General features: G+C 43.1%; 1 protein-coding gene across 2 annotated transcripts in view; it reads right to left on the bottom strand.

Moving 5' to 3' along the window:
* Positions 1–1,972: 1,972 nt before the first annotated feature.
* kiaa1328 (KIAA1328 ortholog) overlaps positions 1,973–14,577 on the bottom strand; it is a 91,596-nt gene continuing 78,991 nt past the window's right edge. For both annotated transcript variants that reach the window (XM_061932606.1, XM_061932607.1), the window contains one exon: positions 1,973–2,296. In XM_061932606.1, coding sequence (XP_061788590.1) covers positions 2,080–2,296 — 217 coding nt within the window. In that variant the 3' untranslated portion in view covers positions 1,973–2,079. The remainder of the gene's footprint in view (positions 2,297–14,577) is intronic.

The following is a 14,577-nucleotide window of genomic DNA, read 5'->3' as shown; positions in this document are numbered from 1 at the left end:
GTATCATTACAGTGGATGTCAGGTGTAGATCTACCCATGGCATTTGTTTACATTGAGTTGTGACGCCGGTGAGCTATTGTATTCTCCTATGGTGTGCAGAGGTGGGTAGAGTAGCCAGAAATTGTACTCAAGTAAGAGTACTGTTACTTTAGAGATTTATTACTCAAGTAAAAGTAAGGAGTAGTCACCCAAATATTTACTTGAGTAAAAGTAAAAAGTATGTTGTGAAAAAACTACTCAAGTACTGAGTAACTGATGAGTAACATACACACTCATATATATATATATACATACATATACATTGATATATACAGTATATAATGTATATGTATTTATTTTGCTGTTTTTGTTTACATGTTAAAGGTGTTTTAATGAATATACATGCATGTTTAACACATATAGATTCCTTTCTTTCATGAAGACTAGAATATAAGTTGGTGTATTACCTGATTCTGATGACTTGCATTGATTGTAATCAGACAGTAGTGATGATAATGTCCACGTTTTCAAATGGAGGAGAAGAAAAGTTCCTCCTTTCTGTCTAATACCACATGAAAGTGGTTGGTTTTTGGCATCTTATTTGTCCAGCTTCCATATTCGTTTTTATACACTTTACAAGAAATATATTGGCGTCAAACTCCTTAGCTTGCTAGCTTGTTTGCGCTGGCTTTCGGAGACTCTTGTTTTGAAAGCGCAGGCGCGATGGAGCGGCACTTTTATTGTGAAGACAGGAACTGTGCAGTCACTCTTTAGGCTTTTGACGGGATGTACGGTTGAAATAAAAAAGTATCTTTTTTCCTTCACACTTTTGATTGATTGATTGGAACTTGTATTAGTAGATTGCACAGTACAGTACATATTCTGTACAATTGACCACTAAATGGTAACACCCCAATAAGTTTTTCAACTTGTTTAAGTCAGGTCATGTGACCGCCTGGCTCTGTTTGATTGGTCCAACGTCACCAGTGACTGCATCTGATTGGTGGAACGAAGTGAAACATCACTAGTGAGGCAGGCACTTTGAAGGTCTGTCTGACAGACCAAAACAAACAAAGCGTGCATTAACAGATCGATACAAATTAGTAGCGAGTAGCGAGCTGAATGTAGATAAAAGTAGCGGAGTAAAAGTAGCGGAGTAAAAGTAGCGGAGTAAAAGTAGCGGAGTAAAAGTAGCGTTCCTTCTCTATAAATATACTTAAGTAAAAGTAAAAGTATGTTGCATTAAAACTACTCTTAGAAGTACAATTTATCCCAAAAGTTACTCAAGTAGATGTAACGGAGTAAATGTAGCGCGTTACTACCCACCTCTGATGGTGTGTAGTACCTCCTCCTGCAGGGATAATACTTACTTTATTTGTCGCCATGGAGGCCAGGATTAGTGATTTAGAAGTAGCTAAAACACTGCGGATGGACATTAGCCGCTAACTAGCTAGCCATGTCTTAAAGCAGCTCTTCCTGAGGGTGTTTCAGTGTTATAACTTCACCTTTATCTTTACTTTTTACACCAAAATGCGTCAGTTCTCCCTTTTCTGTCTACACACTGTGTCTGCTTGTAAGTACTCTGTGTGTGTGCGCTGCCCAACATGCTCCTCTGCTCATAAAACCAGCAATGTCACGATGACGCCCCGTCATGCCTGTAAAAAAAAATAATTGGCGAACCGGTACTTTTCAAACAGAGTATAGTACCGTTTTTGATTCATTAGTACCGCAATACTATACTAGTACCGGTATACCGTACAACCCTAGGTGGTTGTAAGCTCCATTTATAGCCACAGCTGCCACCAAACATTCACACACCAGTGTGGGTGGCACTGGAGGCAAGGTGGGTGAAGTGTCTTGCCCACAGACAACAGTGACTGGGATAGAGGAAGCCACCATGTTAGGGTCAAAGGTGAGCTGCAGCCTAACCCAGCTGACTTTGAGACAAAGCTGACATGTCGTCACTCAATGAAGAGCACCACCAATTCTCCAAAAAGGTTTATTTGTATTCCAAATATAACAAAGGTTCACTCAAAAACGCATGAATTCATTATGAAAGTCTAGATACTGTATATAAAAAAATGTATTAAAATGTATTTGTCAGCAAATAAAGAAAATGTCCTCCAATATTTGACTTTCTTCTAAGTCCTGTTGGCGACTCGGAGGATGAGGCCTCTGACCTCTGAAGAACGATTTGGGGGTCGTGAGCGCCGGTCCACGTTGTGATGATTTGGCCCTTCGGGACGACAGTTTGCATTGTCCGTGTGCCGAGACCGGACTAAAGAGATCCAATAACTCAACTAAAGAAAAGTCCGACCTGAAAGACAAATGAATGTTTCTGTTTGACTCGTTTCTTCCTGCAAAGACATCTCATCTCACCTTGCAAACATCAATAAGAGAAAACACAATCACACAATTGCTTGGTCCCATCCGTAACAAGTGCTAAAACCACTGACTGATGCACTAAATTAGTCCATCCATCCATCCATCCATCTTCTTCCGCTTATCCGAGGTCGGGTCGCGGGGGCAGCAGCCTAAGTAGGGAAGCCCAGACTTCCCTCTCCCCAGCTACTTCGTCCAGCTCTTCCTGGGGGACCCCGAGGCGTTCCCAGGCCAGCCGGGAGACATAGTCTTCCCAACGTGTCCTGGGTCTTCCCCGCGGCCTCCTACCGGTCGGACGTGCCCTAAACACCTCCCTAGGGAGGCGTTCGGGTGGCATCCTGACCAGATGCCCGAACCACCTCATCTGGCTCCTCTCCATGTGGAGGAGCAGCGGCTTTACTTTGAGCTCCTCCCGGATGGCAGAGCTTCTCACCCTATCTCTAAGGGAGAGCCCCGCCACCCGGCGGAGGAAACTCATTTCGGCCGCTTGTACCCATGATCTTGTCCTTTCGGTCATAACCCAAAGCTCATGACCATAGGTGAGGATGGGAACGTAGATCGACCGGTAAATTGAGAGCTTTGCCTTCCGGCTCAGCTCCTTCTTCACCACAACGGATCGATACAGCGTCCGCATTACTGAAGACGCCGCACCGATCCGCCTGTCGATCTCACCATCCACTCTTCCCTCACTCGTGAACAAGACTCCGAGGTACTTGAACTCCTCCACTTGGGGCAACATCTCCTCCCCAACCCGGAGATGGCACTCCACCCTTTTCCGGGAGAGACTTGGAGGTGCTGATTCTCATCCCAGTCGCTTCACACTCGGCTGCGAACCGATCCAGTGAGAGCTGAAGATCCTGGCCAGATGAAGCCAACAGGACCACATCATCTGCAAAAAGCAGAGACCTAATCCTGCAGCCACCAAACCAGATCCCCTCAAAGCCTTGACTGCGCCTAGAAATTCTGTCCATAAAAGTTATGAACAGAATGGGTGACAAAGAGCAGCCTTGGCGGAGTCCAACCCTCACTGGAAACGTGTCCGACTTACTACCGGCAATGCGGACCAAGCTCTGGCACTGATCATACAGGGAGCGGACTGCCACAATCAGACAGTCCGATACCCCGTACTCTCTGAGCACTCCCCACAGGACTTCCCGAGGGACACGGTCGAATGCCTTCTCCAAGTCCACAAAACACATGTAGACTGGTTGGGCAAACTCCCATGCACCCTCAAGGACCCTGCCGAGAGTATAGGACTAAATTAGTCTGATTTCTCAAATAGTTTTTTGTATTTTCACATCTTCATGTGAAGTCCCAGCATCCATGCACACGCTCTAATAGATAGTACTTTATTGATTCCTTCAGAAGAGTTCCCTCCGGAAAAATGTACCTCGCTATGGTACTGGAGTGGGCATAGGCGTTTGCTCAACCAGTCCACATGTATTTTGTGGATTTGGAAAAGGCCTTGGATCGTGTACCTCGCGGTGTCCTGTGGTGGGTGCTCCAGGAGTATGGGATCCAGGGTCCTTTGCTACGTGCCATACGGTTCCTGTACAAGCGGAGCAGGAGTCTGGTTTGCATTGCCGGTAATAAGTCCCAATGGACGTTGGACTCCGCCCCGGCTACCCTTTGTCACCGGTCCTGTTTATTATCTTCATGGACAGGATATCTAGGCGCAGTCAGGGTGTTGGAGGCTTTTTGCAGATGATGTGGTCCTGTTTGCTACATCGGGCTGGGACCTTCAGCGTTCACTGGGGCGGTTTGCAGCCAGTGTGAAGCTGCTGAGATGAGGATCAGCACCTCCAAATCCGAGGCCATGGTTCTCAGTCGAAAAAGGGTGGACTGCACCCCTCGGGTCTGGGGTGAAGTTCTGCCTCAAGTGGAGGAGTTCAAGTATCTCAGGGTCTTGTTCACGAGTGGGGGAAGATTAGAACGCGAGATTGACAGACGGATTGGTGCGGCGTCTGCAGTGGTGAAGAAGCTGAGCCAGAAGGCGAAGCTCGCGATTTACAGGTCGGTCTACATTCCTACCCTCATCTATGGTTATGAACTTTGGGTAATGACCGCGAAATACAAGCGGCAGAAATGAGTTCCCTCTGCAGGATGTACGGGATCACCCTCAGAGATAGGGTGAGGAGCTTGGTCATCCGGGAGAGACTTAGAGTAGAGCCGCTGATCCTTCACGTCGGGAGGAGCCAGCTGAGATGCCTCCTGGACGCCTCCCTGGTGAGGTGCTTTGGGCATGCCGAGCCGGGATGAGACCTCGGGGCAGACCTAGGACAAGTTGGAGGGATTATGTCTCACAGCTGGCCTGGAAACGCCTCGGTATCCCCCCTGTAGAACTAGAGGAGGTGGCTGGGCACAGGGAAGTCTGAGCATCTCTGCTTAGACAGCTATCCCTGCGACCCGGACTCAGATAAGCGGCGTAAAATGGATGGATAGATGGATGTATCGCTTTTCCGGTTGACCTATGACGTCACACCAAAACAAGACATCTTTGAGGCTCCTTCAAAGACAACCGTTCTTGTTGTACCTGGTTCTTGTTGTACCTGATGTCCGCTGTAACATTGCCACAGATTACAAATATCACGTCTCTGATGGCCATGCTGATGTTAAATAACAGACAGCGTCAAAAAATGACCTTAGATTGCGCCACAAACGTGACGCTACTACCAAGAAGGTCTCGGAATGGCTGGATTGGATGTGGGTCCGGAGCAAAGACTGGTGGGAGAGAGTTGTTTTGATAGAGTTTTCGGACGGAGAATGGAAAGTTCAACCAATAAACTGTGGGTTGATGGAAGGAGTTTCGAGTCCGAAGGAAAAGACTGTTCGTCCGTGTCCCGATACCACTTTAAAAATGAGGGTTGCTATTGTTCTGTACAAGTTGTGTGGAATACAGAGTGTTTGCAAACCGGTTTGGAGTGCACAAATGCAACATAAGGAGGTTGTGTACATACCCGCTTCGCTTCCATCCGACTCGTTTTTGTTCAGCTATCCCTTAGCTACCTTTTTAAATAAATCTTCGGGGTTTTTTTGTTCTGTTTGCAAATAAAGTCTCCTCTTCATTCCAGTTGTTGCTTATGTTTTTATTGAATGGGATCCGCTTCCGGGTTTAAACCCATGTGTTGATACTGGTGTATGCGCGACACTCAAGAGATCTGGTTTTTAATCGCATAATCTAGAAGTGTTAATCGGACTTTTCAAAAGACAAACACGATCAGATTAAGGTGTTTCCGGTGGTTGTAGAATGCTTCTTTTGAGCCAAACTATTTGAGAAGTCAGACTAATTTTCTAAATCAGAACACATTGTATATTTGCTATAACTCACTGACTGTTCCTTATCCAACATATTGTGTTAAAGTGTGGGGTTGTGCCTGTAAAACATTTGAATCCAATCTTTTTGTGGAAGAGAGCCGTAAGAATCATTAATGGAAATGCATGACGAGAACCCACAAACCCAGTATTCAAACAGTTAAACTTATTGAAATGTAATTAATTGGTAAAGGAATGATATCTTAAGAATCACGTACAAAGCACATGCAAAAATGATACCAAACAAAATTCAAAACAGATTTGTTAAAAGAGAAAGTAATTACCGTATTTTCCGGACTATAAGTCGCAGTTTTTTTCGTAGTTTGGCCGGGGGTGCGACTTATACTCAGGAGCGACTTATGTGTGAAACGATCAACACATTAGCGTAAAATATCAAATAATATTATTGATGTCATTCACGTAAGAGACTAGACGTATAAGATTTCATGGGATTTAGCGATTAGGAGTGACAGATTGTATAGCATGTTCTATATGTTATAGTTATTTGAATGACTCTTACCAAAATATGTTACGTTAACATACCAGTTGGTTATTTATGCCTCATATAACGTACACTTATTCAGCCTGTTGTTCACTATTCTTGATTTATTAGGGCCCGCATGGCCCATTGTATAAGGACTCCCAAAGGGAGTCTTTATGCAATGGGACATAAGGACCTATTGAATTTGTAAGGTTTTATTATTCTTTATTCTTCCGCCGCCACTTTAAACTGTTATTTGACCCACTTAACATGCTTCAAAACTCACCATATTTGACCCACACATCAAGACCTGCGAAAATTGCCTTTTTAAAAAAAAAAACGAACCACAAAACTCAAAATTGCGCTCTAGCGCCCCCTATGGAAAAAAAAAAACTAGACTGCCTGTAACTCCCACTAGGAAGGTCGGAGAGACATGAAACAAAAACCTTTATGTAGGTCTGACTTAGACCTAGATTTCATAATCAAATCAAATCAAATCAACTTTATTTATAAAGCACATTTAAAATTTACCACAGGGGTAGCCAAATAGTATATTCTCGGGCAAAAATCAACAGGAAGTTGGCAATTCCCCCTTCAAGACAAAAAAGTACTAAAAACAGTCACTTTTGCCTCTTTGAGCTGTAATTTGACCCCCTTAACATGCTTCAAAACTCACCGAACTGAACACACACATAAGGACTGGCAAAAATTGTGATCTAATAAAAAAACCTAACCCCAAATCTCAAAATTGTGCTCTAGCGCAATTTGTTAATGAAACGCACAAAAAACTGCTCCTCGGATGAAAAAACTGACAAAACTGCCTGTAACTCTCCCTGACATGAAACAAAAACCTCTATGTAGGTCTCACTTAGACCTACATTTCATAAATTGACAACCCCCAGCAAAAATCAACAGGAAGTTTGCTATTCAAGGGTTGGAATTGGGGGTTAAATCACCAAAATGATTCCCGGGCGCAGCCACCGCTGCTGCCCACTGCTCCCCTCACCTCCCAGGGGGTGATCAAGGGTGATGGGTCAAATGCAGAGAATAATTTCGCCACACCTAGTGTGTGTGTGACAATCATTGGTACTTTAACTTTAACTTTAACTTATTCCCCCTTCAAAACAAATTTTTTGTAAAAACCGTTCACCTTCCTTCAAAAACTATCTCCTCTGAGCGCGTTTGTCGTTTCGGCTTCAAACTAACACAGGAGAGAGATTAAAACCTTGTGTATAAAATAACAGAACAGCGTTTTAATACTTGCTCTGGTTTTGATTTTATGACCCTTCAAAGACCTGCTGCGCTGATGCTGCTGCGCTGCTGTTTCTTAAAGATGGCTGCTTAAAAGCAGGAAGCACCAACGTGCCCACACAATGCAGACAAGGTAGGTACACTAGACAAAAGTCTTGGGACACTTCAGACTAAAAGTAGACAAAAGTATTGGGACACTTAGGACTAGCACCTGCCAAATACGCGGGCCCGTCCAACGCTGCTTGCAGCTTTAATTATTCTTTATTCTTTATTCTTCCGCCGCCACTTTAAACTGTAATTTGACCCACTTAACATGCTTCAAAACTCACCATATTTGACCCACACATCAGGACCTGCGAAAATTGCCTTTTTTTTTAAAAAAACGAACCACAAAACTCAAAATTGCGCTCCAGTGCCCCCTACGGAAAAAAAACTAGACTGCCTGTAACTCCCACTAGGAAGGTCGGAGAGACATGAAACAAAAACCTTTATGTAGGTGTGACTTAGACCTAGATTTCATAATAGTATATTCTCGGGCAAAAATCAACAGGAAGTTGGCAATTCCCCCTTCAAGACAAAAAAGTACTAAAAACAGTCACTTTTGCCTCTTTGAGCTGTAATTTGACCCCCTTAACATGCTTCAAAACTCACCGAACTGAACACACACATAAGGACTGGCAAAAATTGTGATCTAATAAATAAACCTAACCCCAAATCTCAAAATTGTGCTGTATAAAATAACAGAACAGCGTTTTAATACCTGCTCTGGTTTTGATTTTATGACCCTTCAAAGACCTGCTGCGCTGATGCTGCTGCGCTGCTGTTTTTTTAAGATGGCTGCTTAAAAGCAGGAAGCACCAACGTGCCCACACAATGCAGACAAGGTAGGTACACTAGACAAAAGTCTTGGGACACTTCAGACTAAAAGTAGACAAAAGTATTGGGACACTTAGGACTAGCACCTGCCAAATACGCGGGCCAGACCAACGCTGCTTGCAGCTTTAATTTTAAATTGCCTTTCAAATGTCTATTCTTGCTGTTGGCTTTTATCAAATACATTCCCCCAAAAATGCGACTTATACTCCAGTGCGCCTTATATATGTTTTTCCCCTTCTTTATTATGCATTTTCGGCCGGAGAGACTTATACTCCGAAAAATATATAATTTAAAAGGAACTTAAATCTTTAATACATTTAGTTTTAGAACAGCCACAATGGAAAGAAGCATTTCAATCAGGGGTGTTAGTTTATGGAACAAACAATGTAAAACTCTTTCTGTATTTAAAAAAAAATTAAAAAATCAAATGATGATTAAAGCTGCAAGCAGCATTGGTCGGGCCCGCGTATTTGGCAGGTGTCCCAATACTTTTGTCCAGTGTAAGTGTCCCAATACTTTTGTCCAGTGGTAGTCCTAAGTTTCCCAATACTGTTGTCTACTTTTAGTCGCAAGTGTCCCAATACTTTTGTCAAGTTGTAGTCCCAAGTGTCCCAATACTTTTGTCCAGTTTTCGGCTTAAGTGTCCCAATACTTTTGTCCAGTGATAGTCATAAGTGTCTCAATACTTTTGTCTAGTGTACCTACCTTGTCTGCATTGTGTGGGCACGCTGGTGCATCCTGCTTTTAAGCAGCCATCTTAAAAAAACAGCAGCGCAGCACCATCAGCGCAGCGGTTCTTTGAAGGGTCATAAAATCAAAACCGGAGCAGGTATCAAAACTCTTTCGCCAACTTTTAATCAGAAGTGTTCAATCTCTCTCCTGTGTTAGTTTGAAGCTGAAAAAACAAACGCGCTCAGAGGAGATAATGTTTGAAGAAAGGTGACCGGTTTTTACAAACATTTTGTTTTGAAGGGGGAATAGCAAACTTCCTGTTGATTTTTGCTGGGGGTTGTCAATTAATGAAATGCAGTTCTAAGTGAGACCTACATAGAGGTTTTTGTTTCATGTCTCTCCGACCTTCCCAGTGGGAGTTACAGGCAGTTTTGTCATTTTTTTCTTCCGAGGAGCAGTTTTTTCTGCGTTTTATTCACAAATTGCGGTAGAGCGCAATTTTGAGATTTGGGGTTAGGTTTTTTTATTAGATCGCAATTTTTGCCAGTCCTGATGTGTGCGTTCAGTTTGGTGAGTTTTGAAGCATGTTAAGGGTGTCAAAATACAGCTCAAAGAGGCAAAAGTGACTGTTTTTAGTACTTTTTTGTCTTGAAGGGGGAATTGCCAACTTCCTGTTGATTTTAGCCCGAGAATGTACTATTATAAAATCTAGGTCTGAGTCAGACCTACATAGAAGTTTTTGTTTCATGTCTCTCCGACCTTCCTAGTGGGAGTTACAGGCAGTCTAGTTTTTTTCCCCCTAGGGAACGCTAGAGCGCAATTTTGAGTTTTGTGGTTCGTTTTTTTAAAAAAAGGCAATTTTCGCAGGTCCTGATGTGTGGGTCAAATATGGTGAGTTTTGAAGCATGTTAAATGGGTCAAATTACAGTTTAATGTGGCGGCGGAAGAATAAAGAATAAAGAATAAAGAATAAAACCTTACAAATTCAATAGGTCCTTATGTCCCATTGCATAAGGACTCCCTTTGGGAGTCCTTATGCAATGGGCCATGCGGGCCCTAAAAATATATGATTTGGAGTAAATGATTGTTTTCATGCTTGTTTATTTTGTTGTTTGTTATGACAAACAAATTATCAAATTTTGAATTGAACAACAATTGTACCTGTGTGAATAGGGGGCAGATATTATAAATGTATACTTTCTTCATTCATGATTTTTTTTTTTAAATGTTATGATTGTTTTTTTGCTTTGACCTTTAATGAATGAAAAAAAAAAACACTAATGGAAATGTAGTGCATGGAAATAGTTTCATGTAAGCGTGAGAAAAGGAAAGAAGCAGTCTTCTTTGTCTGCGATAGAAAGGAAGGACTGTGCAGTGAAATAAATAAAGCAAAACCAAGGAGATTAGGCTAATAGAGATGCAATCCCTCAGTCTGTCTGGCTTGTTCAATTATTCAGTACACACACACACTGGAACCACGGCCATTCCAAATACAAAACATGAATTCTTCCAAGCATGCTTCGCTGAAGTTGCGAACATAATTCTCTGCTGGTTTGAAGCCGCATCACATGCAGCGCTGCACACCGCCAATTCCCCCACTATAGTCCTGGTACTCTAAAATAATGACACTTAGTCAAATTTCCGCCTTTTTTTGATGACTTCCAGCTAGGAGAGGGACAATTTTGTAGTTCCGGACCCAGGTGGGGAACCATAGCAGGTCGGCCTTCTTAAAGGGACATGCTCCTAGACACTTAGTCAAATTTACGCCTTTTTTTTTTGTGACTTCCAGCGAGGAGAGGGACAATTTTGCGTTCCGGACCCAGGTGGAGAACCAAGGCAGGTCGGCCTTCTTAAAGGGACATGCTCCTAGATACTTAGTCAAATTTACGCCTTTTTTTTTTTTGTGACTTCCAGCGAGGAGAGGGACAATTTTGCGTTCCGGACCCAGGTGGAGAACCAAGGCAGGTCGGCCTTCTTAAAGGGACAGGCTCCTAGACACTTAGTCAAATTTACGCCTTTTTTTTTTGTGACTTCCAGCGAGGAGAGGGACAATTTTGCGTTCCGGACCCAGGTGGAGAACCAAGGCAGGTCGGCCTTCTTAAAGGGACATGCTCCTAGACACTTAGTCAAATTTACGCCTTTTTTTTTTGTGACTTCCAGCGAGGAGAGGGACAATTTTGCGTTCCGGACCCAGGTGGAGAACCAAGGCAGGTCGGCCTTCTTAAAGGGACATGCTCCTAGACACTTAGTCAAATTTACGCCTTTTTTTTTTGTGACTTCCAGCGAGGAGAGGGACAATTTTGCGTTCCGGACCCAGGTGGAGAACCAAGGCAGGTCGGCCTTCTTAAAGGGACATGCTCCTAGACACTTAGTCAAATTTACGCCTTTTTTTTTTGTGACTTCCAGCGAGGAGAGGGACAATTTTGCGTTCCGGACCCAGGTGGAGAACCAAGGCAGGTCGGCCTTCTTAAAGGGACATGCTCCTAGACACTTAGTCAAATTTACGCCTTTTTTTTGTGTGACTTCCAGCGAGGAGAGGGACAATTTTGCGTTCCGGACCCAGGTGGAGAACCAAGGCAGGTCGGCCTTCTTAAAGGGACATGCTCCTAGACACTTAGTCAAATTTACGCCTTTTTTTTTTGTGACTTCCAGCGAGGAGAGGGACAATTTTGCGTTCCGGACCCAGGTGGAGAACCAAGGCAGGTCGGCCTTCTTAAAGGGACAGGCTCCTAGACACTTAGTCAAATTTACGCCTTTTTTTTTATGACTTCCAGCTAGGAGAGGGACTAATTTTGCGTTCCGGACCCAGGTGGAGAACCAAGGCAGGTCGGCCTTCTTAAAGGGACATGCTCCTAGACACTTAGTCAAATTTACGCCTTTTTTTTTTGTGACTTCCAGCGAGGAGAGGGACAATTTTGCGTTCCGGACCCAGGTGGAGAACCAAGGCAGGTCGGCCTTCTTAAAGGGACATGCTCCTAGACACTTAGTCAAATTTACGCCTTTTTTTTTTTTGTGACTTCCAGCGAGGAGAGGGACAATTTTGCGTTCCGGACCCAGGTGGAGAACCAAGGCAGGTCGGCCTTCTTAAAGGGACATGCTCCTAGACACTTAGTCAAATTTACGCCTTTTTTTTTTGTGACTTCCAGCGAGGAGAGGGACAATTTTGCGTTCCGGACCCAGGTGGAGAACCAAGGCAGGTCGGCCTTCTTAAAGGGACAGGCTCCTAGACACTATTTACGCCTTTTTTTTTATGACTTCCAGCTAGGAGAGGGACTAATTTTGCGTTCCGGACCCAGGTGGAGAACCAAGGCAGGTCGGCCTTCTTAAAGGGACATGCTCCTAGACACTTAGTCAAATTTACGCCTTTTTTTTTATGACTTCCAGCTAGGAGAGGGACTAATTTTGCGTTCCGGACCCAGGTGGAGAACCAAGGCAGGTCGGCCTTCTTAAAGGGACATGCTCCTAGACACTTAGTCAAATTTACGCCTTTTTTTTTTGTGACTTCCAGCGAGGAGAGGGACAATTTTGCGTTCCGGACCCAGGTGGAGAACCAAGGCAGGTCGGCCTTCTTAAAGGGACATGCTCCTAGACACTTAGTCAAATTTACCAAACTTTTCTATAGAGTCCTGGTACCCTAAAATGATGACACATAGAAAAAAACCCAAACTTTTCTATAGAGTCCTGGTACTCTAAAATGATGGCATGGGAGCACTTGTTGATATGCATGCGTATGGCGAGCACACAAGACGGAGCATCCCACTCATGCTTGTGTTCTTTAAAACATGCTGATGGGCCTTCATGGAGGCCGTTTTGCTAACTTGGCTGAAAAGTTGGGAGATTGTAAGAATGTTTTAGTATCAGGCGAGAACAAGACTGAGGATAATAAAAGCCAAGAGAGGGAAGATCAGCAAGTTCATGTGCTTCTCGCATTTGTTTTTTCTTCCTGTCAACAGTAGGAGGAGAGAGAGAGCAAAAATGAGAATAAGTGGCCAACAGAGGGAGGGAGATGGAGAGATGGCAAGCGAGGGCAGCCTTTTGAATAGAAGGCAGTGAGGGACCGTGGGGGAGGGACTTTGGCGAGGTTCCGTCTCACGAAATGTGAAAATTTGCATTTTTATTTGTTGATTTATTTAACGGACAGGGCTCTCAAACAGCCATCCATCAACAAACGACATGCTGGTAATGAATAATGCATCACTTAACGGCGGTCACAATCTATAACAAGGGGTGGGGAGAGTGGGCGGGGTAGGGGGTATGCGTACAGTCTGGTAAAAGTTGTGGTGGGGGGGTGGCATAAGGCACAGGCGTGAGCAAAGAATGACGATTTCAGAGGACCTTTTCTGGGCAACAGAGACTTTGTGAGGTTAGGGTTTGAGGTGCAGCCAGACTAATATCACCTGAGGGACTTCCAGTAAATCTCAGTCACTGCAACATGCATTCACAATAGAAAGTGAGGAAAGAAATATGCATTTGGGCTCATTTTGTGGGGAAAGACAGACATTTGGTAAACGTATAGCATGTTCTATATGTTATAGTTATTTGAATGACTCTTACCATAATATGTTACGTTAACATAGCAGTTCATCGCTGCCAACTTTTGAAATCAGAAAAACCTAGTAGCCAGGGTCCAGGGGCCGCAGGCCCCGGTAGGTCCAGGACAAAGTCCTGGTGGGGGGTTCAGGCTTCGCCCCCCGACGCAAAATGATTATTAGCATTCAGACAGGTTAAAATGTTGCTAAAACCATCACTTTTCTATCAGTCACAGTGACTTTTCAAAACAAAAATATTACAGCAAAAATCATATGGGTTGATTGACATGTTTATTCTGTAAACTAACTTCAATAGTTTGAAATTATTTTGACAGTTAATGCCAGTTATCCTGTCAACCTTTCACAAGACTTCAATTTGTTCATTGAAAGTATAAACACTTTTTACAGTAAACAAATGGTAAAACAGTACTAAACAATTCCATTAAAAAAAAATTGGTGTCATTATTAATTTTCTGTCCAAGCTTGTATAATCTACTGCCTTGTTCAATTGTAAAAAATATTCTGTGCCTAAAATTCACATTTCTATCACAATTATCATACTGTAAACATGGTAAGCTAACTTCATTAAAATTAATAATCCTGTCAATAGCATGGAATTACAATTCAAATGTCGTTTTTTTGTAAGCCTTTCAAAAGAATTCAAAATATGAAAAATTAATGAAAATTAATTGAAGCCATCAGACACTTGAAAAGTGGCACATCACATCTCTAATGTAATCATTTGAACTTTTCAACAGAAATAGCACTGCAAAAATATTAAGGACATACTTCTGTATTTTGGTAGTTATGCTGTCAACATTTAACAAGATTTCTTCAACTTGGACTTGAAAGCATAAATAGTATAAACACTTTTAACAGTATAACAGTACTAAACAATTCCAATAGATAACATTGGTGTCATTACCTTTTTGTGGCTAAAATCCAAATTTAGCAACGGCATTAGACTTGTGTTTTTTTGTCCCAACGTGGTCTTTTACATCGCTAATTCCTCCGTGTCCGATCGAAAAATCTTGTCTGCACAAGGTGCAATTCGCGTAGTTTTCACCCTTTTTGGAACGGATAATTATTCCCGGA

The sequence above is a fragment of the Nerophis lumbriciformis genome, linkage group LG38 (assembly GCF_033978685.3).
Source record: "Nerophis lumbriciformis linkage group LG38, RoL_Nlum_v2.1, whole genome shotgun sequence".
Taxonomy (NCBI): domain Eukaryota; kingdom Metazoa; phylum Chordata; class Actinopteri; order Syngnathiformes; family Syngnathidae; genus Nerophis; species Nerophis lumbriciformis.
The sequence above is the reverse complement of the archived record's forward strand: the minus strand, read 5'-3'. Positions and strand labels throughout refer to the sequence as shown.